General features: G+C 45.7%; 1 protein-coding gene across 1 annotated transcript; it reads left to right on the forward strand.

Moving 5' to 3' along the window:
* The first annotated feature begins 6,136 nt into the window (after positions 1-6,136).
* On the forward strand, positions 6,137-26,963 carry map1lc3a (microtubule associated protein 1 light chain 3 alpha). The gene is made up of 4 exons (XM_033041846.1): positions 6,137-6,293; positions 8,973-9,028; positions 12,544-12,650; positions 25,615-26,963. The coding sequence occupies exons 1-4, from the start codon at positions 6,254-6,256 to the stop codon at positions 25,775-25,777; spliced, it is 366 nt and encodes a 121-aa protein (XP_032897737.1). The 5' UTR covers positions 6,137-6,253; the 3' UTR covers positions 25,778-26,963.

The raw sequence follows: 26,963 nt of genomic DNA on the forward strand, positions 1-26,963 counted from the left end.
TCTGCACTGAATTGATGTGAAGTGGCTTCAGAGACTGGAGCCGATGGTGCGGGTGGGCCCTTCTGTATTGGGTAGTGGTGTGGAATACACCGAGCCCGGTACAGTGGCTGGTGTATGGCTTCTGGAGAGCGCTGCGAGCCGCCGGCTGGAGACGCGGGGAAGGGAGGGGTGGGTGAGATTAGAGGGAGGAGAGGGTCGGGTGAGGGGAGGTTAGGGGGAGGGGAAGTTAGAAGCATGGCTATCCCCGGGCAACAAAGCCTTTCCCCTTATTACTGTGTGTACGAACTGAAGCGATCAATGGGCGATTAAGCATGGAACTCACACCAGTGTTTCTGCTGTTACAAGTCAGCGTAACAGCAGCAACGCTGGCGTTAGTTTCATGCTATTCCATGCATACTATCCATGCATGACATTTCATGCCATTTGCAAAAGCAACTGAGGAAGTCAGACATACAGGGTCAAGGTCAGGGAATCGTGAGTGGAGCAGCGGGGTCGGGGGTCTGCGGGAGGGAGGGGGGAGACGCAATAAAATGAACCAAGGGACTACAGACGCTAGTCTGCTAAAGGCACAGAGTACTGGAGTAACTCTGCGGGTCAGGCAGAACATGGATAGGCGACGTTTCAGGTCGGGACCGTCCTTCAGACCGATTTGGGGGAGGGGAGGTGGAAGAGAGGAGAGAGAAAGCTGGAAGAGAGGGGGGAAGGCAGAAAGGTTACACGGAGTAACACGCGAGGTCAGGGAGCGTTTACTACTTAGTAACCAGTGGGCAGTAAGTACCATTGGATTTTATATTTTCATTCTGGAAAAGCAAAGAACTGCAGATGCTGGTTTATTTTTTTAAAAAAACAAAGTACTGGAGTAACTTAATCGGGTCAGGCAGCATCAGCCTGAAGGGACCCGACCTGAAATGCCACGTATCCATGTTCTCCAGGGATGCTGCCTGACCCACTGAGTTACTCCAGTAGTGTGTCATATTGATCATAGACTCACTCCGAGTCATTCAGCGTGGACACAGGCCCTTTTGCCCAACTTGCCCACACCGACCAATATGTCCCATCTATACGTCCCATGTAGCTGCTTGTGGCCAATATCCCTCTAAACCTATCCTATCTATGTATCTGTGTAAGAAAGAACTGCAGATTCTGGTTTAAATGGAAGGTAGGCACAAGATGCTGGAGTAACTCAGTGGGACACGCAGCATCTCTGGGGAAAAGGAATGGGTGACGTTTCGGGTCGGGTCTCGAAGAAGTTTAAGAAGGAACTGCAGATGCTGGAAAATCGAAGGTAGACAAAAGTGCTGGAGAAACTCAGCGGGTGCGGCAGCATCTATGCAGCGAAGGAAATAGGCAACGATCCCGGCCGAAACCCTTCTTCAGACACGGTTTCGGCCCGGAACGTTGCCTATTCCTTCGCTCCATAGATGCTGCCGCACCCGCTGAGTTTCTCCAGCACTTTTGTCTATTCTCGAAGCAAGGTCTCGACCCGAAACGTCACCCATTCCTTCTCTCCAGAGATGCTACCTGTTCCGCTGTTACCCCAGCATGTTGTGCCTGAATGTTTCTTAAACGTTGCGATAGTACCAGCCTCAACTATCTCCTCGGCAGCTCGTTCCATACACCCACCACCCTTTGTGTAAAAAAGTTATATTTGTTGAGCCCCCTACACTAGTTGTCGATATGGGCCATGTTAGCTCAATGTTAGTTGCAGTGAATTAGGGAAATGAACGGTTGTGACTACGTTACGGGACGAAATGAGAGATATCTGGAACTCAAGTGAGCAACAAAAACTCGTTGACACAAGGAACTGCAGATGTTAGAATCTTGAGCAAAAAGTAACTCGGCGGGTCAGGCAGCTTCTGTTCGTCAGATGCTGCCTGGCCTAGTGGACAGACGGTGTTTCAGGTCGGGGACCTTCTTCAGACTGATTGTATTAGATGGTGGGTGGTAGAGGTGAGAAAGTTGGGGAGGGGGTTGGGGTGGGACAAAGCCTGGCAAGTGATGGGTGGAAGAAAGACACAAAAAACTGAAGTAACTCAGTAACTAGCATCTGCAGTTCCATCCTACACATGTGATGGGTTGATACAGGTGAGGGGGGGGGGGGGGGGGGGGGGGTGGGGGGGGGGAGCCTTGCCCTTGATACCCGACCCTAAACATTGTCTGTTCATTCCCTCCCCATATACTGCCTGTTCCCCCTGAGATACTCCTCCTGCACGTTGCGTCTATCTTCGGTATAAACCAGCATCTGCAGTTCCTTCTTATACACTAATCCCATTTGTGCTCGTTCCATAGCTTCTATCCCTTAGTATATTATATGACATTATACACTTTTGCAGGTCTTTGTGTCCAGAACTAATCTTGCCTGACCCGCTGATTTACTCCAGCATTAGTCTTTCTCTAATCCCATTTTACCCGTGTTCGTTCCATAGTTCCTATGCCTTAGTATATTATATTTCATATTTTTGCAGTATTTTTGTGTGCATATACATATGTATACAATACAAAGGAAACTAATGATAATTAATGATATATAGTGGAATTTCACAGCTCTTGTATAAGATCCTGCAAAACTAGTGCCCCGTGTGAGGATCGAACTCACGACCTTCAGATTATGAGACCAAGGTAACAAAACGCATAACATAGATCAACCTTCAATATTGTGCATTTTCTATTTAGTTTCATTATTGTTACACTAACACTACGGGTGCTGTCTGCACGAAGTTTGTACCTTCTCCCCATGGCCGCGCTTGTTTTCTCCGGGTGCTCCGGTTTCCTCCCACACTCCACAGACGAACATAGACACAAAATGCTGCAGTAACTCAGCGGGGCAGGCATCTCTGGAGAGAAATAAGGGGTGACGTTTCGGGTCGAGACTGTTCTTCAGACTGATGTCAGGGGAGAGGGTGATACATAGATAAGGAAGTGTGAGGTGTGAAAATAGGACAAAGGGAATGGAGATCAAGGAAAATGTAGAATAAATCATTGTTAGCTGGGAGCAAACAGATGATCAGATTCAGATTCAGATTCAACTTTAATTGTCATTGTAAGTGTACAGTACAGAGACAACGAAATGCAGTTAGCATCTCCCTGGAAGAGCGACATAGAATATGATTTCAATAAATAAATCTATAAAATGTAGTCAGAGACAGTAAGATGGGTAGAGTGGGAAGGGGGAGGGGATGGAGAGAGAGAGAAAGCAAGGGTTACTTGAAGTTAGAGAAGTCAATGTTCATACCGCTGGGGTGTAAGCTGCCCAAGTGAAATATGAGGTGCTGTTCCTCAAATTTGTACTGGGCCTCACTCTGACAACGGAGCAGGCCCAGGACAGAAAGATCAGTGTGGGGGGAATGGGAGGGGGAGTTAAAGTGTTTAGCAACCAAAGACGTACAGATTTGCATGTTTGTAAGTTAATTGGCTTCGGTAAGAATTGTAAATTGTCCCAAATGTCCCACCCTGGTTTAAGTTACTGAAGTCCAACACCTCGCACTTAAATTCCATCTGCCAGTCCTAGGCCCAGTTTCCCAGTTGATTAGCTTAATTGTGTAAGAATTGTGTAAGATGCTGGTTTAAACCGAAGATAGACAGAAAAAGCTGGAGTAACTCAGAGGGACAGGCAACATCTCTGGAGAGAAGGAATGGGTGACCCGTCCCGCTGAGTTACTCCAGCTTTTTCTGTCTATCCCTGCTTAATTGCGATGTTTTGGGTCGAGATCCTTCTTCAGACTCCAATGAATAACAGAGATGACACCACTACTCTCTGTTATTCACTGGATTGAAGCACATGGGGGAGTCAAACTAAGGAGCATCCTGGACAATACAGCTCACCTCATCCATGACACACTGGTCAACCTGAGGAGCACCTTCAGCAACGGACTGGTTCCACCAAGATGCAGGACGGAACGCCACAGGAGATCCTTCTTCCCTGTAGCTATCAAACTGTACAACTCCTCCCCTTCTGTCGTGGGGTACTGAGACTGATCCTCCCCCCCCCCCCACCCCTCCCCAATCTTTTCACATCCCCACTGCTTTATACTCGTCACTTTAATTTCAAGTTTCATGCATTTTGCTTTTTTAATGATTGCTGGCAGATCAATTTCCCTCCTGGGATAAATAAGGTTCAATCGTATCGTATAAAAATAATTTAGAATAGAAATAATTTAATTGCCACACAACCAAGGTCGGTGGTATTTGGGTTGCCAGCAGCGGTACAATAATAAAGAACACAACCACATTAAAATTTTACACAAACATCCACCACAGCATTCATCACTGTGGTGGAAGGCACAGAGCTTGGCCAGTCCTCCTCCATTTTCCCCCGTGGTCAGGACCTCCACCCTCCACAGCCGTTGCTGCAGGCGTCCAGATGGTAAGGGACAAAGTCAAAGTCAAGGTGAGTCCAGGATCGGCTCTTCCCAACCAGAGACCGCGGCTTCAGGCTGGTGTAGGCCGCAGGTATAGTATCGTATCGTAATGCAGCTTTTAAACCATTGGCTCCACAGTCAGGTTTGATGTATTCAAACGAAATGTAATCCATGCAATATTTTAATGTAATAAATGACAATATTAACATTAATAGATATGTCTAGGAAGAAACTGCAGATGCTGGTTTATACCAAAGAAGTAAAAACTCCAAGAGGGTTCTGACTCAAAACATCACATATTCCTTTTCTCCAGAGATGCTGCCTGACCCGCTGAGTTAGTCCAGCACTTTGTGTTCTCCTGAACCCTTTCAGTAAGTAATCTGTGATGTGGACAAAGGACCTCCAGGAGGGTTTGGATCACCAGAACAGCGTGCGGTTCACGACCCTGGAGGCCAGACACCAAGGCACAAACTGATCAGCAGCAAGAACAATGCACTCCCCAGTCCGAAGGCGAGAGACAACTTCACCTGTGGAAGCTGTGGGAGGGTCTCCCAGTCAAGGATAGGCCTAGTCAGCCACAGCAAGAAATGCAACCACAGATGAAACATTCCCCTCTCCAAGCAGGACAGCATGTTCTGGACATAGCCCAGACCGTCACACAAACCAACCTTCCTTCCATTGACTCCATCTACACTTCATGACACCTCAGCAAGGCCACCAGCATAATCAAGGACCAGTCTCACCCAGGCCATTCCCTCTTCTCCCCTCTACTCTCAGGTAAGAGGTACAGATGTGTGAAAATACACACCTCCAGATTCAGGGACAGTTTCTTCCCAGCTGTTATCAGGCAACCGAATTGTGCTCTCACCAGCTAGAGAGCAGCGGGTCAGGCAACATCTGTGGAGAAAGTGGATAGGTGACGTTTCCCAAAGGTCCCGACTTGAAACAGCACTTATCTTCAGAATGAAGGAGGGTCCAGACCCGAGTGGACAAGCCAGTGAGTAAAAGAGAGGATAATTTTTAAAGAAAGGAGATGGGGGGAGGGGGGGGGGGAGAGAGAAATGTAATGTCGCACTTTTAAATATTATAAGTTCATAAGATATAGGGTCAAAATTAGGCCATTCGGCCCATCGAATCTACCCTGGCATTCAATCATAACTGATCTATCTTTCCCACGATCACCCCATTCTCCTGCCTTCTCCCCTGAACCCCTAACACTGAACATTGGAGCTCACCGAATGATATGCTGCAATTAGAGTCATAATCATGGAGTCATACCGTGTTGAAACAGGCCCTGCGGGCCCAACTTGCCCACACCGACCAACATGCACCATCTACACTAGTCCCACCTGCCTGCGTTTGCCCCATATCGCTCTAAACCTGGCCTATCCATGTAACTGTCTAAATGTTTTTTTAACTTTGCGACAGTCCCTGCCTCAACTACCTCCCCCGGCAGCTCGTTCCGTACACCCACCACCCTTTGTGTGAAACGGTTACCCCCTCAGCTTCCTATTAAATCCCCCCTCCCCCTCCCCCTCCCCCTCCCTCACCCTCACCTTAAACCTGTGTCCTCGGGTTCTTGATTCCCCTACTCTGGGCAAGGGACTGTCTACGTCTACCCGATCTATTCCTCTCGTGAATTGCAATGTATTTAGAAGTATCAGTTCAACAGCATCGGATAATATAAGAAAGTAGAAGTTCTGGCGTGGCTCCGTTGCTCTGTGGCGAGCAAGGAGTGTAACCGACGCTTCCCCACGCCCTCCCCATGAAGTGTCTGTGCCTTGACGTCAAGGTGTTCACGTGATACAGTTTGTTACATCGCTCTGTGTTTGGACACATCAGGAACAGCACTGTCCGCTTCAGTTGATCATTCTCGGCATTCTCCAGCCCTGAAAATGCCTTCTGACAAGTCGTTCAAACAGAGAAGAAGCTTTGGTAAGTGGACGTGCCCGTGAGAAACGGAGAGTTTGACAAAATTAGAAAGGAGAGGGGAGGAAAAAGCGAGAAATGTAATGTAGCACTAGGCGAAGAGTCTTGGTTTGTGTCTTTGTTTGTGTGCGTCTCTCTCTCTCTCCTCTCCTCTCAGCTGACGAGGGTATGGAGTGATGCCGGCAGACAGCTGCGAAAGAGGGGAGATCACTGCTAGAGTACGTGCCGGGGGAGAGAGGGGGCGAATCAAGCGATCGGTTGCAAGCAGCCTTAGCTAACAAAGGGACGCTCTCTGCCCGTGTCGTTGGTAGCCCGAGGACAATGCATCACAAATTCTAACCCAACTCCTTAACGCTTAGCATTACAACTGGAACAAAACCTCGATTATCTTCACCCCGTTCTCACCCTCAATCCGTGGCAACCCCAAGTAACTGATTTGCAACCTCTGTCGAAATGACCCAAACACTAACCTGACAGCAATTCCCAGCAAAGGACTTTCAAAAGGATTGCGAATACTTGTTTTTATTGTTACTGTACTTTGGAAGCCATTTTACAGTAAAGTCACCTCCTTTTTCTAAGACCAACTCTCTCGACAAAAGATAAAACCTTTTTGAAGATTTGTTTTGTTTTTGTTCCCATTTCACCACCAATTGGAAACGTAGTTAAACAAATAAGCTGATCTTAGATCACCTGATCTAAGCTACAATGTTTAAACATGTTTCCTTTCTTAAAAAAAAACCCCAACGAAATGATATTTTACCGATGGTGGTATTTTTTTCTATAATGTCGTTACTTTATAACTCTAAAAGTAACGATGTCCATTTACTTAAACAATAACTGCGGTGATTATTTCCTCCTCATCTCCCCTGTTCCGGAAGTAATTCTGTTATTTTTTTTAACCATTGATTTAAAATGTTGTTACAATCACAATTTATAAGACAGAACAGTCAGCCGTGACAAATGACGTAAGACGTAATAGATGAATGCATGGTTTGACATCCAGTTATAAATACACACAGTTGGCTGGGAGGGACACTGTGATTTCAATGCAATTTCGCCCATTTTTCGATGGTCCATGCAAAATTACCAGCGGCGTTTGGCACTAAAACCAGGACTTTCAAAGCAATAATCCTGGTTTACTGAGTGAAGACCGTACGCACAAAAAAAAAATCCAAACTATTTTCTCCTGGAGATTTGGGCGTTGCTTTCTTTTCCTATAAACCTTCTCAAGCTTTAGGCCGCGATAGAAATCCGAGAACATGAAAACATCTGATTTTAGCTACGACGTCATGTTTTTTTTCAGCACTGTACATTATTTTCTCCTCGTCTATCAGTAGGTGGCTGGCGACATGTTTCACACTCCTTAAAAACCCAATCACAGGAATATTGTGATTCACTTAAATTATTTTAATATAAAGTCATCTCTTCCCTCCTCCCCAACCCCTCCCAGTAGGAGCCAAAGCAACCTGTCTTGTTCACTTAATGTCGCTCTGACCCGGGTTAACCTTACAATCATTCCAAGGAATGGGATTGGAGTTTCATTTGAAATGCATCGACACTGAGACAGTGGCACTGCACCGCTAGCTTTTAATTCATGGATTGACTAAATCTGCCAATTTCATTGTTAATATTCTAAAACGAGGGGAAATCGTTGGTTTCATTGAAGACAATGAAACATCTTGGTTCCAATATGGCCGTGAGCTATTGATTTCCCTATGAGCGGTAGTTCATTCTCGAGGCTGAGGCCGTTTGTTTGTTTGCTGGCCTTCACCATGTACTGCCCTCCTTGTCTTGTGATGAAGGCTGGGGTCACGGGAGCATCTTTCTGTTATGTGCCCTTTCCCCACCTGTTACCAAGAACACCCCTGCTGATGTGCAACAACAACCATCAGGTTATTCAACACTACCAACTCCAACTAACCCCCAAACTACCAATTGCCTTGATTGCATTGGGGACTAGGGGGTCATTGGTTTTGTCTTAGCACTTCATAGCTTGTTTGTTTTTATATATTGCACTTCATTATGTTGTTTATTATCGTGTTTACGGAGTACTGCGTTTACATCTCTATTGTGCTGATGCAAGTAAGAATTTCATTGTTCAGTTTTGGGACATTTGACGAAACACTCTCGACTTTCAACAAAGACACCACACACACACGCACACACACGCCCTGGTTAATTGAGGTGACCCCATTGCCCAGCCAACCTTCGGTTACCACCACCTCTCCAATTGAGGGGATCCCAGACGCATAGACAGAACATAACATAGAACAGTACAGCACGGGAACAGGCCCTTCGGCCCACATTGTCTGAGCCGAGCATGATCCCAGGATAGGTTAATCTCCTCAGCCTGCTCATGATCCATATTCCTCCATTCCTGGATAATTTGGCGTCTGGCATATTATTATCTGGAGTAGTTAGAACACTATTCACTGTTCCCCCTCATGCCTGACCAGTGATATTCGGCCCCAATCTGCCCGTCTAACGCTGGTAATATGTAGACTTCACGTTTGCAATTTGCAGCGTTCCCTTGGGATTGAACAATACCAGGACCTACAATACTGTGTTTTGCAGTAACCAGTGCAATTGATACCGAATTTGATTCTATCTGATCTAATTAAATAAATCTACCAGCCTGACAACCTGATCAGTTTAACGTGTTTCTTTTTTCTTTGTGTGGTACAGCTGACCGCGTTAAAGAAGTCCAACAGATTAGAGACCAGCATCCTAACAAGATACCAGTAAGTCAAGTGTGTTGTGATAAGGGTTGAATTGTTTCCTTTGCAACCGGGTAGACTCCTGTTGTTGGAACAAGGCTGGGAATTGATTGAATAAATTGGGGATGGGAGTAATGGGATGAGTGCTGTTTAAAAGGGACATCACGGTTGAAGGGCCGAACGGACGCCAGTCCAGGTCATTTACCAATGACTGAGTTAAAGTATGTATTAATGTTCTCTGGTTGTTTTATGTGGGGGGTGGGCGGGGAGGGGGAGGGGGTTGAGGGAAACTTTTTTTCAATCTCTAACCTTTCCGGAGATGCGATTGTTTTCCGGATCGTATCTCCGGTCGCTCTGCGGCCTAACATCATGGAGCTGGAGGCCTTGCTCGGGTCTGGCTTTGAGCGGAACCGTGGGGACGTGGACTTACCATTGGAGCCGATTCTTTGCCTGGGATCGATGCTCCAACTGCGGCCTGCGGACTTTAACATCAAGGAGCTCGCAGTCTCGGGTAAGAGACCGAGTCTGGAAGTTCCAAAAGCCGCACGACGTTCGACTAGCCCCGACCCGGGGTAGATCGCCCGGCGCAGGGGGAGCTGAGATTCCCCCCGATGCAGGAGCTTGATCGCCTCAACGAGGAGGCCCTCCACCAGCTACGGGAGTAAGAGCATCCCATCAATGGAAGGTTAGAGGCCCCCGACCGCGGGAGAACAAAGAAGGGAGAGATTGAACTTTTTTTCGCCTTCCATCACAGTAAGGAATGTGGAGGAGTCACTGTGGTGGATGTTTATATTAAAATGTATTTTGTGTGTTCTGTTGCTTTGTAGTGGTATGACTATATGGCAAATCTAATTCCTCAAATGTTGCAAAATATACTTGGCTAATAAAGTATGATTATGATTATGAAAGGGTTCCCAACCGAAACATCACCTCTCCATTTTCTCCAGAGATGCTGCCTGACCCCGCTGGCTTACTCCAGCACTTTGTATCTATCTTTGGTATAAACCAGCATCTGAAGTTCCCTCCTAGCCATAATTTCATATCAGTCATTATAAGGTCTTGAAACTGCCCACTGCTTGGGTATGTATTGTGGACCATGCATTAAATCACACGAATTATCTATTATCTCATGATCTATTATTCACACCTTTTTATTATATTAACGTTTTCACCGATTAGCTGAAAGCAGGATTCAGGATGTATTTGCAGACGATAATAATCTGCCTATTTGTTGTTTATTTGTTAACTATTAACTAGTTTTCGAAGTGCCTTCAAATATCTCGCCTGGGTTAGGTGGGTGTACATTACTCGAGAGAATCGAGGGCCAGTGCAATTTCTGCAGCCTTGCGACTAACAAGTGGGATTGTAACCGGCTTCGAGACGGCATTACATCATTGCTTTTTACCGCATTGCGTTTTGGGAAGGGAGTCGAGGCTGGAGCACGGAGTTAATAACCTCTCTCCGCCGCCGCTCTTCCTGAGAAATTTGATCCTCCCCCAGATGCCAGGAAAAAAACCCTCCCGGCACCGCTATTCAAATTAAAGAGCGCGTTGGAGACTTGTCTTAAAAGGGCCACGTCCCTTGGTTGTTGTAGCAATTGCTTTAACTTCCCGACTGTAAAAAAATAGCAAAAAACTATCTAAATGGTTTTATATTTATGTCATAGAATCGTACAGTGCAAAAACGATAAGCTAGATCTATGCTGACATTGTGTCTGCGTGTATGTATGCATATACTTACACATATATGTGTGTGGTATGTGTATATTATATATATACACCGGTATATATATGTGTATAAATTTTGATTTGGTTTGATTCCTTTATTGTCATTCAGACCTTTCGGTCTGAACGAAATTACGTTGCGAAAACACACACACACGCACATACATATACATACGTGTGATAGACACAACATGCTAAATCTGAAGGCTTGTTTCCTTCTCTCCAAAGATGCTGCCTGCCCCGCTGAGTTACAGTGTGTGTAAACGTGTGTGCGTGTGTGGTTATTGAGTCATGCAGCACAGAAATGGACTCTTAACTATTAGGCACCGATCTGTACAAAACCCATTTTCCGGCGTTTGGTCTGTAACTTTCTATGCCTGGGTGATTCGCAGATTCATCCAGATGATTCTTACACTCTGTGAAGTACCTGCCTCCACTAGTTATTGAGGTTTTTTGGATTCTTGTGATTTCAGTTCAATGACATGCGCGACTCCAAATGGTATCTAAAGTGTTGCTTTGCCAGTTAACCAGTAATCTAAAGAAACGTGGTGATCTAAAGGACGTACATTTAGAAAGGAGATGAGGAGGAATTTCTTTAGCCTGAGGGTGGTGATTCTGTGGAATTCACTGCCACAGACGACTGTGGAGGCCAAGTGTTATGATATTTTCAAAGCTGAGATTGACAGATTCTTGATTCATGTCAGAAATTCCGGGGAGAAGGCTGGAAAATGGGGTTGAGAGGGAAAGATAGATCAACCATGTTTGAGTGGCAGAGTAGACACGATGGGCCGAATGTCCTAATTCTGCTCCTATGACTTATGGACATGGACTATCAACTATCTTATCAACACAGACGTTTTAGCTCATTGGAGTCATCCTGGCATCCCATTGTTCCCTCATCTGTCTCCTTCTATCACCCTATCCCTGACATTAGTTATCTCCCGTAACAGCCCATGGTGATCAGGGTATTGATGGAACTGTGGAACTAGCACAGAAGAGGAAATGAGGCCTGGGGCAGAAGACCCATGATCATATAGAATGATGGGACAGGATTGAGGGGCTGAATGTTTCCTTCTCCTGATTTTGTGTGCTCTTCAGGCTTGTCTTTGATTTATTTTGCCATCAACTTGCACTGAAAGTGGCCAATGAACCTGCCAGCATGTCTTAGTGGGATGTGGTAAGAAAGTGAGGCACTTCAGGAAACCCATGTAGGTTAGACCAGGGGCCTCCAAACCTTTCAGCATGAGGGCGCATTTTTGCGGGCCACACTGACACACTCGCTCACTCGCACACACACCCACAGTCACACACACACCCACCCACCCACACTCAGACACACACCCACCCACACACACACTCAGACTCACACACACACTCACCCATCCACACACCCACCCACCTACACTCACCCACTCACTCACTGGGCCACCACCGTCGCTGATCTTCACAGTCTCCCCGGGATCATCGCCGGTAACCTGTCAGCAGCTGCACACAAACCCTCAACTTGATAGCCCACGGCAAACTGACAATTATTTTCCCTCGCTGCCACAGAAGCCGCTAAACAGCCTGTTGCCCAGAACGTGTTAAGAGCTTGCGACGGGCCGGATAAAATCTCGTGGCGGGCCGGATGTGGCTCGCGGGCCATAGTTTGGAGACCCTTGGTTTAGACCAAGTAGCTTCTCCAGTGTCTTATGCAAGATTAAAATTTTGGACATTACGTGGGTACATCATATGTTGTTCAACTTTCCTCTGCCCTGGTTTTGTTACGGCTTCTATTCTATCAATGTATTTACCGAGACTCTGTTTTGATGACAGGTAATCATTGAGCGATACAAGGGAGAGAAACAGTTGCCAGTGTTGGACAAGACCAAATTCTTAGTTCCGGACCATGTCAACATGAGTGAACTTGTCAAGATTATTCGGTAAGTGTAAGCTTCTTGTTTGTCGGGAAGGGGGCACTGTGATGCAGGTAGAGTCGTTGCCTTACAGCACCAGAGACCTGGGTTCGATCCTGACCGCTGGTACTGTCTGTAGGGAGTTGGTATATTCTCCCTGTGACCGTGTGGGTTTTCTCAGGGAGCTCTGGTTTCCTCCCACACCCCAAAGACGTGCAGGTTTGCAGGTTAATTGGCTTCTGTAAAATAGTAAAATTAGTGCTAGTGTACGGGGTAATCGTTGGTCAGCGCAGACTCGGTGGGGCCCAAGGGTCTGTTTCCACGTTGTATCTCCACAGTCTAAGGACTAAAGGGGAATTGAAAAACCTATCCACCAGGTTTGGAAATGCAGAACATTGACCAGGATTTGGTATAAAATCAGTTCAGAAGAGGAAAGAGGTTACTGTATGTCCCAGCTAATGTAACTATGGTACTTTATTGTCACATGAGGTACAATGTAATTGCTTTTTTACATAAAGTTCAAGTGTACAGGAATAGTACACTGAGAGAGCATACAAGAGTTGCTATGTTTTAGTGCCATTTTTCACGTTGTCAAACCGGAATGGGTGCAGAGAAGATTTACGAGGATGTTGCCAGGACTCAAGGGCCTGAGCTAAAGGGAGAGGTTGAGCCGTCTAGGACTTTATTCCTTGGAGCGCAAGATGATGAGGGGTGATCTTATAGAGGTGTACAGAATCATGAGAGGAATTAGATCGGGTAAACACACAGAGTCTGTGGAATTCTCTGCCTCAGAAGGCGGTGGAGGCAGGTTCTCTGGATGCTGTCAAGAGAGAGCTAGATAGGGCTCTTAAAAATAGCGGAGTCCGGGGATATGGGGAGAAGGCAGGAACGGGGTACTGATTGGGGATGATCAGCCATGATCACATCGAATGGTGGTGCTGGCTCGAAGGGCCAAATGGCCTACTCCTGCACCTATTGTCTATTGTCTATTGTCTTGCTCAGAGTCGGGGAATTGAGAACCGGAAGACGTAGGTTTAAAAGTGAAGGGGATAAGATCTAATAGGAACCTGAGTGGTAACCTTTTCACACAGCACAGTGGTAGAGTTGCTGCCTCACAGAGTCAGAGACTCGGGTTCGATCCTGACTACGGATGCTGTCTGTTCTCCCTGTGACCATGTGGGTTTTCTCCAGGTGCTCTGGTTTCCTCCCACATCCCAAAGTGCAGGTTTGTAGGTTAATTGGGCACTGTAAATTACCCCCAGTGTGTGTATCCTACGATAGTGTTGGTTTACGGGAATCGCTGGTCGGCGCGCTTGGTGGGCCGAAGGTCCTGTTTCCGCGCTGTTTCTCGAAACTAAACTAGAATGCAAAAGTGGGATAACATAGAACTAGAGCCAATGGGTGATTGATGGTCGGCGTGGACCTGGTGGGCCGAAGGGCCTGTTTCCATGTTGTATCTGTAAACTAAACAAAACTAATTCTAGCCAAACCATTTGAATTGCCATGACTTTGAAGTCTATGGCACAGGCACGGGCCTGGTATGGATGTGTACAATAATCATATGGATATGTACAATGGATAATATACAATAGTAGTAATGCACATTTTTTTTGTTAAAACTGCCATTCAGCCGTATCTCATTGGACATTGGAGCTTGTTTTTCAAGTGTAAATTTCATTAAATTCAGAAATCTAACCCTGAACGCTGTGGCACGTGATTCCTGTTCTCGTGCCCCGTCTGAAAACAATTTGCTAGCGCAGTTTAATTTCCTTTAGGGATACAGCATGGAAACAGGCCCTTTGGCCCACCAAGCCCATGCCGACCATGGAACACCCGTTCACTGGTAGTATGTTATCCCACTTTCCCAACCTACACGTTAGGGGCAATTTACAAAGGGACAATTGACCTAAAAACCCGCACGTCTTCGGGATGTGGGAGGAAACAGCTGCACCTGGAGAAAACCAACCTGGTCACAGGGAGACAGCACCCGGGGTCAGGATGGACTCTGGGTTTCTGGTGCTGTGAGGCAGCAGCTTGACCACTGTGCTGCCCTAAAGACTTAAGCACAATTCTTCCCTGGGACAACATGAAGTAAACAAAGAAAGAAGAGTAAGAGTGAAGGAGAAAATGGGACAAGTTGCTGAGGATGTACGGTCTGGATGAAATTACGTGGAATGAGCTGATGGTACATAGATAGGTTGTGAGTAGTTTGTAGAGAGGCTTCAAGGGTAAAGAGAGTGGCACAGTGCGCAGCGGTAGAGTTATGCCTTACAGTGCCAGAGACCTGGGTTCGATCCTGACTACGGGTGTTGGTTGTACGGAGTTTGTACGTTCTCTCTGTGACCATGTGGGTTTCCACCTGGTGCTCGGGTTTCCTCCCACAATAACCCAAATTGTAAATTATCCCTAGTATGTAGGATAGTGCTAGGGTACGGGGTGATCACAGGTCGGCTCAGACTCGGTGGGCCATACGGGCCTGTTTCCACGCTGTATCTCTAAAGTCTAAAGGACAAGATAAAAGATGCAACAGACTATAATGTGGAGAAAATATCCAGCCATCCACTTTGGAAGAAAAGAATAGTCAAAAATTGGTGTTCGGTTCTGAGAAACCTGAAGTACTGGTATTCAGAGTGGATGTGTGTCTTTCTATACAAATGATTGAAAGTTAACATGCAAATCCTGACCTCAAGTGCGGTCTGTATGGAGATTGCACATTCTGCATGTGACCATGTGGATTTCCTCCAGCATTTTGTGTCTGTCCTCAGATCTCTTCCATCCTTTCCCACTGTATTTGTATCTTCCTGTAAATGTGATGACCACAACCAACTACCTCCGGGTAAATGTGATGACCACAACCAACTACAGCTCGTTCCATACACCCACCACCCTTTGTGTGAAAAAGTGACCCCTCAGAATCCTATCAAAATCTTTTCCCCTTCAGCTTAAACCTATGTCCTCTGGTCCTCGATTCCCCTACTCTGGGCAAGAGACTGTGCATTTATCCTGTCTACTCCTCTCATGATCCTATATACATGATCTTATATTATCTACGTGCATTGTGGTTACAGACCTGTTATGCTGCCGCAAGTGAGAATTGTCAGTCCATATGACAATTAAACACACTTGGACTCTTAACTCTTTAAAGATACTCCTCAAAGCCTGCTGTTTAGACCATGCTTTCAGGACGGTGCTGATCTTTGATAACAACCTCATAAACCCATGGAATTTTTACCCACTTGAAGGACAATAAAGATATAAGCTAATTAAATGTCAACCAGGCAATTATCGTGAGCTGTATACGACGGGCTCCACAGGTGATCTGAGCAAAACAGTTCGGAAAATTTGTTTCAAGGTTCAGCAATTTTAAAATGCCAATCTTTTTCCAGAAGGACCGTGGGCGTGGCAACCCCGGGTGGCAAACAGCGCTGCTGAAAGTAGCACAGTTGCTTCGTAGCATTTATTCCTCTCATGATTTTATACACCTCAATAAGATCACCCCTCATCCTCCCGCGCTCCAAGGAATAGAGTCCTTGAACTCCAATGAGAATCTGTGGAGGTAAATTGATAGATGCCAATTCAGATGGGACCCTTCCTCAAACTGAAGGGCCTTTTGGTTTCGGTAAGTTATGGTATAAACAAGCTTCTGCAGTTCCCGTCTACACAGTCTTTTAGCTTAGTTTATTTTAGTCTGGAGATACAGCCTGGAAACAGGCCTTTGTGCACCAAGTCTGCACCGACCAGTGATCACCCACCCGCCAGTTCTACCCTACATACTAGGGGCAACTTACGTACAAACCTGCACGTCTTTGGAACGTGGGAGGAAGCCGGAGCACCCGGAGATAAACCCAGATTCTAACCCTCACTTACATACGAGGGCAATAGTTGGGGAATACATGTGTGTGCTTCAGTAAGCTTGCCCCTTCTCCACATCCTCTCGAAACACCTTCCTTTCTTTATGGCCCCTTTCAGGAAATAAAATGCTTCCAAATGCCTAAAGGGAACTATTTGAGCCAATGATAAAATTGAGACAAAACCAAAGAAGGATTTATTAATTTAGGTGGGCAGGTTTAGGGAAAGATGGAGGATTTAATGATGAAGTGGGAGGGAGAGAGAGAGAGAGAGAGAGTGTTGGAGTGATCTAGGGAAGGGTTTCCAGACTTTGTGTTGTTCATATATCCACTAGAAGTGGAATGAAGAATGGAGGGGATGGTGTGAGGGATGCCAGTGGTGGGAATTGAAGGAATGCAGAGGGTTGTGGGAAGAGAGCAAATTATTGGATTGAAGGTCACGGACGTAGTTGAAATTTTAGTTTAGTTTAGTTTGGAGATACAGTGCGAAAACAGACCCTTCGACTCACCGAGTCCATGCCGACCAGCGATCACCCTGTACACAAGCACTATCCTAACGCACACTAGGGACAATTTCCAATCTATACCAAAGCCTATTAACCTACAAACCTGTACATCTTTGGATGTGGGAAGAAACCGGAGCACCGGGAGAAAACCCACGCATATCACCGGGAAAACGTACAAACCCCTTACAGACCACGCATCTGTAGAGTTGCTGCCTTTCAGCGCCAGAGACCCGGGTTCAATCCTGACATCGGGTGCCGTCTATACGGAGTTTGTACGTTCCCCCTGTGACCACGGGGGTTTTCTCCGGGTGCTCTGGTTTCCTCCCACGCTCCAGTGATGTGCAGGTTTGTAGGTTAATGGACCTCTGTAAACTATCCCTAATGTGTAGGATATAACTAATGTGAGGGTGATCGCTGGTTATTCACAGAATACCCTCAGGAAAAGTTGGATGGCTTTCATCATAGAATCTGATGGATTGGAGTGATCTTATATGGCAAGATATATCGTCATTGAAATCGGAGGGTTAGATTACTGATTTTTGCCATGTGATTTGAAGCCAGCTGCTATTTATTAACTAAAATAACCTCTCTCCTGTTGTTGGTGAGCATCTGACGTGGAAGTTTATCTCACAGTTCTAGAGTAGCGAAGCAATGGATCACTAGGAATGACACCAACATCTTGTAAATCTGTAACACAACGTCCTAACTTCTAGACTCATGAGTCACTGGAGGAGACATTCTGGTTTTTGACACGGTGAGGTGGATCTTGTCCGTGCTGGGAATTTTATAAGTTCCCTAGTAAACGAGGGGGGGCCACAGTGGCGCAGAGGTAGTGTCGCTGCCTCACAGTGCAAGAGACCTGGGTTTGATCCTGACTACAGGTGCTGTCTGTATGGAGTTTGCATGTTCTCCCTGTGACCGCGTGGGTTTTCTCCGGGTGCTCCGATTTCCTCCCACACTCCAAAAGACGTGCAGGATTGTAGGTAGATTGGCTTCGGTAAAATTGTACAGTCGTGCAATTTTAAAGTTAATTGGCTTCCATGAAATAGCCCCTAGTGTGTATTTAGTTGAGTTCAGTTTTAGTTTAGAGATGCAGCGCAGAAACAGGCCCTTCAGCCCACGGAGTCCGTGCCAACGAGCGAGCCCTGTGCACTAGCACTATCCTACACCCTCGGAACAACTTACAATTTTACCGAAGCCAATTAACCTACAAGCCTGCACGTCTTTGGAGTGTGGGATGAAACCGGAGCACCCGGAGAAAACCCACGCAGGTCACGGGGAGAATGTACAAACTCCGTACAGACAGCATCCGTAGTCCGGATCGAACTCGGGTCTCTGGCTCTGTGAGGAAGCGGCTCCATCGCAGCTCCACCTTCTAAACGAAACGAAAGTAAAGTTAACGAGTGAAAACTGCACTGACCGCACTGCTGCTCGGTGACGTCCCACAACACCGACACCCCAGAAACCTCTGGGTGCTCAACAAGGAGACTTGCCTAGAGTTTTATCTCGTTAAAGCAAAGATAGGGGCGGCACGGTGGTGCAGCGGCAGAGTTGCTGCCTCACAGCGCCAGAGACCCGGGTTTGATCTTGGCTACGGGCCCTGTCAGTACGGAGTTTGTACATTCTTCCTGTGACCGCGTGGGTTTTCTCCGGGATGCTCCGGTTTCAATCCACTCTCCAAAGACGTACGGGTTTATAGGTTAATGGATTTCAGTAAAGATTGTTAATTGTCCCTCGCCTGTAGGATATTTAGTGTGTGAGGCGATCACTGTCGACACCGAAGGGCCTGTTTCCACGCTGTATCTCTAAACTAAACTACAATCATATGTGTAGGAAAGATAGTCAAGAGTCAAGAGTGTTTTATTGTCAAATGTCACAGATAGAACAATGAAATTCTCACTTGCTGCAGCACAACAGAATATGCAAACATAGTATGATATGACAAACGATAGCGAGAAAAGAAAAGCTCTGTGTCTATATATACACATACTCACAGCATACCCACATATATGTATATATATTTATACACACACACATCTTAAAAAAACAAACAGAACAGTGCAACAATAATAATAATAGTCTATTGTACTTCAGAGCCTATATGAGGTTGTAGTGTTTAATAGCCTGATGGCTGTAGGGAAGAAGCTGTTCCTGAACCTGGACGTTACGATTTTCAGGCTCCTGTACCTTCTTCTCAATGGCAGTGGTGAAATGAGTGTGAGGCCAGGATGGTGTGGGTCTCTGATGATGTTGGCTGCGTTTTTTGAGGCAGCGACTCCGATAGGTCCCTTCGATGGTGGGGAGGTCAGAGCCGGTGATGGACTGAGAAGGAACTGCGGATGCTGGTTAAAACTCAAGATAGACACAAAAAGCTGGAGTAACTCAATGGGTCAGACAGCATCTCTGGAGAAAAGGAGTAGGTGACGTTTTGGGACGAGACCCTTCTTCAGACCCAATCACATGGTTCATGGGGATTGTAGATTTCCATGTTTCTATGCGGCTGTAGTCCAGACTCCACCATGATCATTCCAATCTCTACACAACCAAGTAGGTCTATGAATCAGCCCAAGGTTCAAGGTTCAAGGAGGAAATTGCTTCTTCCAAAGTTATCCATCTTTCTTTTTAAAAAAATCAAAGAGGAAAAGTTGGAAGGACATGATGTTTGTATTGGAAGGTATTTTGTGTCAACAAGCCATGGAAGGTACGTTGGGTGCTCAGATGTTGTGTCTGGAGTTCAGCCAAATGACCACATGTTCCAAGTGGAGGTCACTGGATACTTGTTGATGGGAGAAATCATTCTAGTGTAAAGAACGTCACCACTAAATATTAACCCTTCCTATGAATTGGGGTAGGAAGGAAAACAAAATCGTGCCGCTAAATGTTAACTGTTGGAAATTTTGGAGAGCAGGAACATAGTACGCAGAAGAGGCCCTTCAGCCCACGATGTCCGTGCTGAACGTGATGGCAAGTTAAAGTAATCTCCCGCATTTCCGTGTGCAGGTCCACCACCGATTTTCCGCCAACTGGTGATCCGGCCCCCACCTGTAACCCGGACAAACCCCCCCCCCCCCCCCCCCCACTCAAGGCCGTGAACTCAGCAAAATGGATAATCCAGAATTGTTCTAGAACCAAGGGTGCCAGAATATCGTTGGTAGACCCGTACTTATCTAAAAGCCTCAAACTCTGCTGTTGTATCTGCACCCACCACCGCCCCTGACAGAACGTTCCAGACACCCATCTCTCTCTGCAACAAAAAAAAACCATGTCCCACATATCTCCTTTTAACTTTGCTCCTCTCACCTTTAAGCTATGCCCTCTAGTCTTTGACATTTCCACCCTGGAAAATGGTTCAGATTGTCTACCCTATCTATGGGTGAATGAAAAAACAAAAAATCGTATTTTAATTCAATTCAGCAAGCCATTAGAGCAAATTACCTCCCCTGGAAGATTGTTCCACACACCCACCACCCTAGGAGTGAAAAAAAGTTGCCCCTATTAAATCTTTCCCCTCTCAGCTTCAACCTATGTCCGCTGGTTATTGGGACCCCAGCTCTGGGTAAAAAGGCTCCGTGCCCTACTCTGGGTAAAATAATTGAGAATAGCTTCTATTCTTGTATTAAAGATTTCAATGCAGAGTGAAAATAAGCGTCACCCGGCTGTTACTGAAGCTTTAGCTACAAAAAGAAAACAGCCATGAAAAAAAATATGCCCCTTCAGTCCCTATAAAATCTTTTCCCTCTGATATTAAACCTATGTCCTTGTTTTCCAGAGATGCTGCCTGACCCGCTGAGTTTCTCCAGCACTTGTGTCTTATTTTAAAGCATTTATCATTTATCACCTCCCCATTTCCTTTCCTTTCCTCCCCTCCCTCCCCTCTCCTCTCTCCTCCTCGACCCCCCTCTCTCATCTCCTCTGACCCCCCCCCCACCCTCCATTTATCCATACAAAAGATAGACATAAAATGTTGGAGTAACTCAACGGGTGAGGCAGCATCCCTGGAGAAAAGGAAGAGCTGCTCAACCTATCCTCACCAAACTCCGATTGACAAAAATCCTTAATTAAAGTAGGTGCCCGAACATATGTAATTCCTTGGCGGATTTTTACCAATCTCAAATTTAAAAAAGATAATGAAGCCTGCAGCTTTAAGTGCATTTAAACGCTGACCTCATCCAATGTTAGTAGAACAAGCTGATGAAGCTAAGCTGGGGTTTATTTTGTTCCTCGACTGGACGTGAATTATTCTCCTTCCCTGATTACTCGTGGGCTAAGAGACAGTTTGATCCAATGCAGACGACAATTAAGAATCAACCACGTTTCTCTGGGTTTGAACAAACCTATGGGGTGGGGCAAGAACATAGGACTCTACTCTTCACAGGAGCTCTTCAGCCCACAATGTCTGTGCCAAACAAAATGCCAAGATAAACAACTCATCTCCAGTTTTAGAGATACAGCGTGGCAACAGGCCCTTCGGCCCATTATGTCCACGCTGACCAGCAATGATCCATACACTAGTTCTATCCTAAATTCTTGGGACAATTTACAGAAAACCAATTAACCTACAAACCTGCACATCTATGGAGTGTGGGAGGAAACCAGAGCATCCAGAAGAAACCATCATGGTCATGGGGAGAACATACAAAATCCGTACAGACAGCACCTGTAGTCAGGATCGAACCTGGATCTCTGGCGCTGTGCCACTCTGTACCCCCCCATAGAAGAGAAACAGAGCTCACCTTTCAAGTCGAGGACAGTTTCCAACATATGTCTTTATTTCAGTTCTTCAACATATGCTCTTCAAAAATGTTTTTCAACCTTAAGCAACCCTCCCCTTTTCCAAATCGATCTACACTGAAATAGTTAAACGCTTCAGTAAAATAAGCCGACGATTGTAATCTGAGAATGGGATCTGGTGTCGGGTGGACATAGCTGGAGGCATTTTTGATCGTTAATAGCTGAACATTTTGGTTCAAAATAATAACCTGAACTGGTAAACACATCAAATATTTACGCAGTTTTTAAAAGTGTCTGCTCTGCTGTTAGAGAATACACCAAATTGCATGATAGGGTGTGAGCAAGTGTCGTATTTATTACCCATTGCATGTTGTGTTCAGCCCAGGCTTTGAGCCACTACTGCCTGTGTGGTGAGTTAGAGAGTTCCAATGGTTCCCAGGAATCAGTAGGTAAACGCTATGGTGAGTGATTGTCGGTACTGGACCTGTACTCGTTGTAGTTTAGAAGAATGTGGGGGGACCTCATTGAAACATACAGAATACGATACGATAGGATAGAACTTTATTTATCCCAGGAGGGAAATTGATCTGCCGACAGTCATAAAACACAAAATACATGAAACATGAAATTAAAGCGACGAGTGGAAAGGATTGGGGATGTGCAAATATCGGGGGGGGGGGGGGATGTGGGCGTCTCAGTCCACCCCATGACAGAAGGGGGAGGAGTGAAAGGCTTGGATAGAGTGGATGTGGAGAGGATTTTTCCACTAGTGGGAGAGTCTAGGGGATCATAGCCTCAGAATTAAAGGATGTTCTTTTAGGAAGGAGACGAGGAGAAATTTCTTTAGTCAGAAGATAGTTCCCAGATAGAACAATGAAATGAACCATGAAATTCTTACTTGCAGCAGTACAACAGATAAAAGTGAACATAGTAAACTGTAAACATATAATAAACAAGGAAAAAACACACACAAACAATAGTGCAGAAAGTCAAAACCAATGTCCCCAGTCTGTAGTTCAGAGCTTATTTGGAGGTTGTGGTGTGGTTAAGGCTGGAGGGAAGAAGCTGTTCCTGAACCTGGACGTTACAGTTTTCAGGCTCCTGTACCTTTTTCCCGATAGCAGGCGTGAAATGAGAGGATGGTGGCCAGGGTGGTGTGGGTCTCTGACGATGCTGGCTGCCTTTTTGAGACAGCGACTCCTGTAAATCCCTTCAATAGTGGGGAGGTCAGCGCCCGTGATGGACTGGGCAGTGTTCACCACTTTTTTCAATCTTTTTACTCCTGGGCGTTCAAGTCGCTGAACCAGGCCGGGATGCACCCAGATAAAACATGAATTACAATCAAGCTGTCCGGAGCATACAGATACAAGATAAAGGGTATAACGTTTGGTGCAAAATAAAGTTCAGTACAGTCCGATTAAAGATAGCTTTAAGATCTCCAATGAGGTATATTGTAGCTCAGGACCACACTCTAGTTGGTGATAAGATGGTTCAGTTGCCCGATAACTGATGGGAAGAAACTGTCTCTGAATCTGGAGGTGTGCATTTTCACACTTCTGTACCTCTTGCCTTTTGGGAGAGGGGAGATGAGGGTAGAGCTGCTGCGGTACAAGGGCCTGTCCCACTTACGCAATTTTTTCGGCGACTTGACGGCACCCGTCATAGTCGCAGCAGGTCGCCGAAAATGTTCAAAATGTTGAAAATCCAGCGGCGACCAGAAAAAGGTGGTGGGGTGACGCCTGTATGGTCGTGAATAGTCGCCCAAAGAGTCGTACCTTTTTCTGGTCGCCGTTGGATTTTCAAATTTTCGCCGACCTGCTGCGACTATGACGGGCGCCGGCAAGTTGCCGAAAAAAGTGCGTAAGTAGGACAGGCCCTTTACAGCGCCGGAGACCCAGGTTCGATCCTGACATCGGGTGCTGTCCCATGCAGACATTGTGGGCCGAATGGCCTGTTCCAGTGCCGAACTGTTCTATGTTCTACAACGGTTCAATGAACAACACGTCAGCACTGGGGCTCGAGTAATCTCTCACCATATTTTAAACTTGTCTTTCCCCTGGATTACTTTTCACATGAACAAAAGAAAATCTTCTACAGAGGCGGTGGGATTATATTACAGTCTTGCAAAAAATAAATATTTAACTCCACTCAACAGCTGCTGCTTTTGGCTTAATCAGCAGTAAGATTGCAAAGATCTTTTTCTGCCTTTTGTGAGCACCAATAAATTCAGCTAATGTTTATTTATGTTCAACTGATACCCCAGAATTTGAAACAGATCTCACTATTTTCGGAGTTCTCCCCAGTATCCTGGCCTTTTTATCTCTTCTTCAGACATCTGCTGAGGACAGATTGGCTACAGCAGGGAAACAGGCCCTTCGGCCCACCTAGTCCACACCGACCCACCCCGTTCACTAGCACTATCCTACACACTAGGGACAACTTACAATGTACGGAATTGTACAAACCTTTCTTATCCATATACCTGTCCAAATGTGATAACTATTGGCTTTGGTCGTTAAAACTCTTGCCTTGTGAAGGAATATATTCAGAAATTACTATCTTGGCTGCTCAGCAATTTAGAATGACCTGAAATTGGAAAGTACAAATCCTGCATGTATTGTCTTTATGCGGACTGGTTAAGGGCCTGTCCCACTTTCCCGAGTTATTCACGAATTCTCCCGAGTTTTCCCCTTGATTCAAACTCGCAGAATGTTCGTAACGGGTCCGTAGATATATCGTAGCGGCTCGTTATGACAGCCGTAGGTACTCGGGGCATCAGGTAAGTCGGGACGTTTTTTCCAGCCTGATAAAAAATATCCACGAGTAAAAAAAGTCGGGAGGATGCCCCCAGTATCTACGGCTGGCATAACGAGCCGCTACGATATATCTACGGACTCCGACGGACCCGTTACGAACATTCTGCGAGTTTGAATCAAGGGGAAAACTCGGGAGAATTCGTGAAGAACTCGGGAAAATTCGTGAATGATTCGGGAAAGTGGGACAGACCCTTTAGCACACAACAAAAGCTTTTCACTGTACCTCGGCACACGTGACAATAAACTAAACTGAACTGAAACTGCCAATGGTTACACTTTAAAATTCATTAACCTGGTGAGAAGGGAAAGATTTAATAGGCACCTGAGGGAAAACCTATTGTACATGTGACAATAATAAACTAAACTGAGTCTGAAGAAAGGTCCCAACCCGAAATGTCACCTATTGTTTTTCTCCAGAGATGCCGCCTGATCCGCTGAGTTACTCCAGCACTTTGTGTCAATCTTTAAACTAAAAGGAGCGGCACAGTAATGAGTTGTAGGATAATTGGCTTTGGTAAAATTGTAAATTGTCCCTTGTGTACAGGGTGATTACTGGTCGGAGCGGACTCGGTGGGCCAAAGGGGTCTATACCTGCGCGGACTCGGTGGGCCAAAGGGCCTATACCTGCGCTGCATCTCCAAACTAAACTAAAACTTCTGTAGCACAAACCAAGTTTGCAGTGGTTACCATCCCCATTCTTGTGGTCGACGTTTAAAGGTTGTCCTTTCTTTTAGAGTCATAGAGTCATACAGCATGGAAACAGGCGCTTCGGCCCAACTCCTCCACACCGGCCAACATGTCCCAACTACACTAGTCCCACTAGCCTGCGTTTGGCCCTCTAAACCTGTCCTATCCAAGTACATATCTAAGTATTTCTTAAACATTGTGATAGCACCTGCCTCAACATTGTGATAGTACCTGCCTCCGGCAGCTCGTTCAATACACACACCATCCTTTGTGTGAAAAAGTTACCCCTCGGGTTCCTATCACATATTTCCCCCCTCACTCTAGTTCTCGATTCCCCTACTCTGTGCAAGAGACTCGGTGCATCGACCCGATCTATTCCTCTCATAGTTTTGTTCTCCCACAGGCGCAGACTACAGCTGAACCCCAACCAGGCCTTCTTCCTGTTGGTCAACCAAAGGAGTATGGTCAGCGTCTCAACCTCCATCTCGGAGATCTACGAACAGGAGAAGGACGAGGACGGCTTCCTTTACATGGTCTACGCCTCTCAGGAAACCTTTGGGTGCTGAGGATCGACTCAAGCGGCAGACTCACGGCAAAAGATCCCTGCAATTCATTAACTGGTCGTGGAAGAGAATTTCACTGTGTTTTTAAAAAAGAAAACAAAAAAAGCAAACCGTCAGGATTTCCATCCTGCATTCTGTCATTCACACGTACTAAGGTCGCATAGTGTACCGGGTGATGTAAAACATTGAACAGCCTTCTCTCACTTGTATCTATATGATTGGCAATTGTTTATTTGCTACTTATTGGTCTTCATTTTCGTTTGTGTTTTTTTATTTTTCATTTCTTTTTTGTAATTAAAAAAACAAATGTGATTTAATGCATGGTCCACCATACCCAAGCAGTGAGGAGTTTCAAGACCTTATGACGACTGATATGAAATGATGGATCGGAGGGAACTGCAGATGCTGGTTTACGCCGGAGATAGGCGCAAAATGCTGGAGGAACTCAGGGGGGTCAGGCAGCATCTCTGGAGAAAAGGAAGAAGGGCCTCGACCCGAAACGTCACCCATTCCTTTTCTCTAGAGATGCTGCCTGACCTGCTGAGTTACTCCAGCATTTTGCACCTATCTTCTATGAAATTATGGAAGCTGTCTTGGCCGGAGACAGTGAGAGAGGGAAACATATACATAGCTATATATGTTAAAGAAAATGTACCAATGACTTTAGAACTGATTCAAAAGTCCATATTGAATATTGGTACTGAGAGTGCAGAGATCGGGTGTTGGAGGGAAGGGGTGTGTGTGTGTGTGTGTGTGTGGGGGGGGGGGGGGGGGGAATAAGTGGAATGCAAAAAGCAACTTGAAACAGCGTAATGCTTTTTCCTGGTGTTCACAATCGGCTATTTTATGTAGAATTTGCTTTTAATGCACTTTATAAACAACACGGGTGTTTAGGAAGACCCACAAACTCTCACGTTGCAGCATAAACCAAGCAAGTTTTTAACGTAGATGACCAGCGACTGTTTATTGTGACACTATTATGATTCTTTACTATTTGTGCAATGCTCTCCAATTGCGTTGGGTAATATTTAATTTCTAATGTAGTTACAGCACCTGTCAATGTGTGTGATAAAAAGGAAATAGCATTCATGGAAATTCTCATAATTGTTGATTTTTATTTCTCCTTTTGGAACAAAATGACATAATTTACAACAAAAAAAAGTCCAATACAAAAATTTTGATTTAAACA

This window comes from Amblyraja radiata, chromosome 23 (assembly GCF_010909765.2).
Source record: "Amblyraja radiata isolate CabotCenter1 chromosome 23, sAmbRad1.1.pri, whole genome shotgun sequence".
Taxonomy (NCBI): Eukaryota; Metazoa; Chordata; class Chondrichthyes; order Rajiformes; family Rajidae; genus Amblyraja; species Amblyraja radiata.

Coding starts and splice junctions, on each gene's coding strand:
- map1lc3a (XM_033041846.1), top strand. CDS start 6,254: ATGCCTTCTGACAAGTCGTTCAAACAGAGAAGAAGCTTTG. Junction 9,029..12,543: donor AGCATCCTAACAAGATACCA/GTAAGTCAAGTG, acceptor TTTTGATGACAG/GTAATCATTGAGCGATACAA. Junction 12,651..25,614: donor GAACTTGTCAAGATTATTCG/GTAAGTGTAAGC, acceptor GTTCTCCCACAG/GCGCAGACTACAGCTGAACC.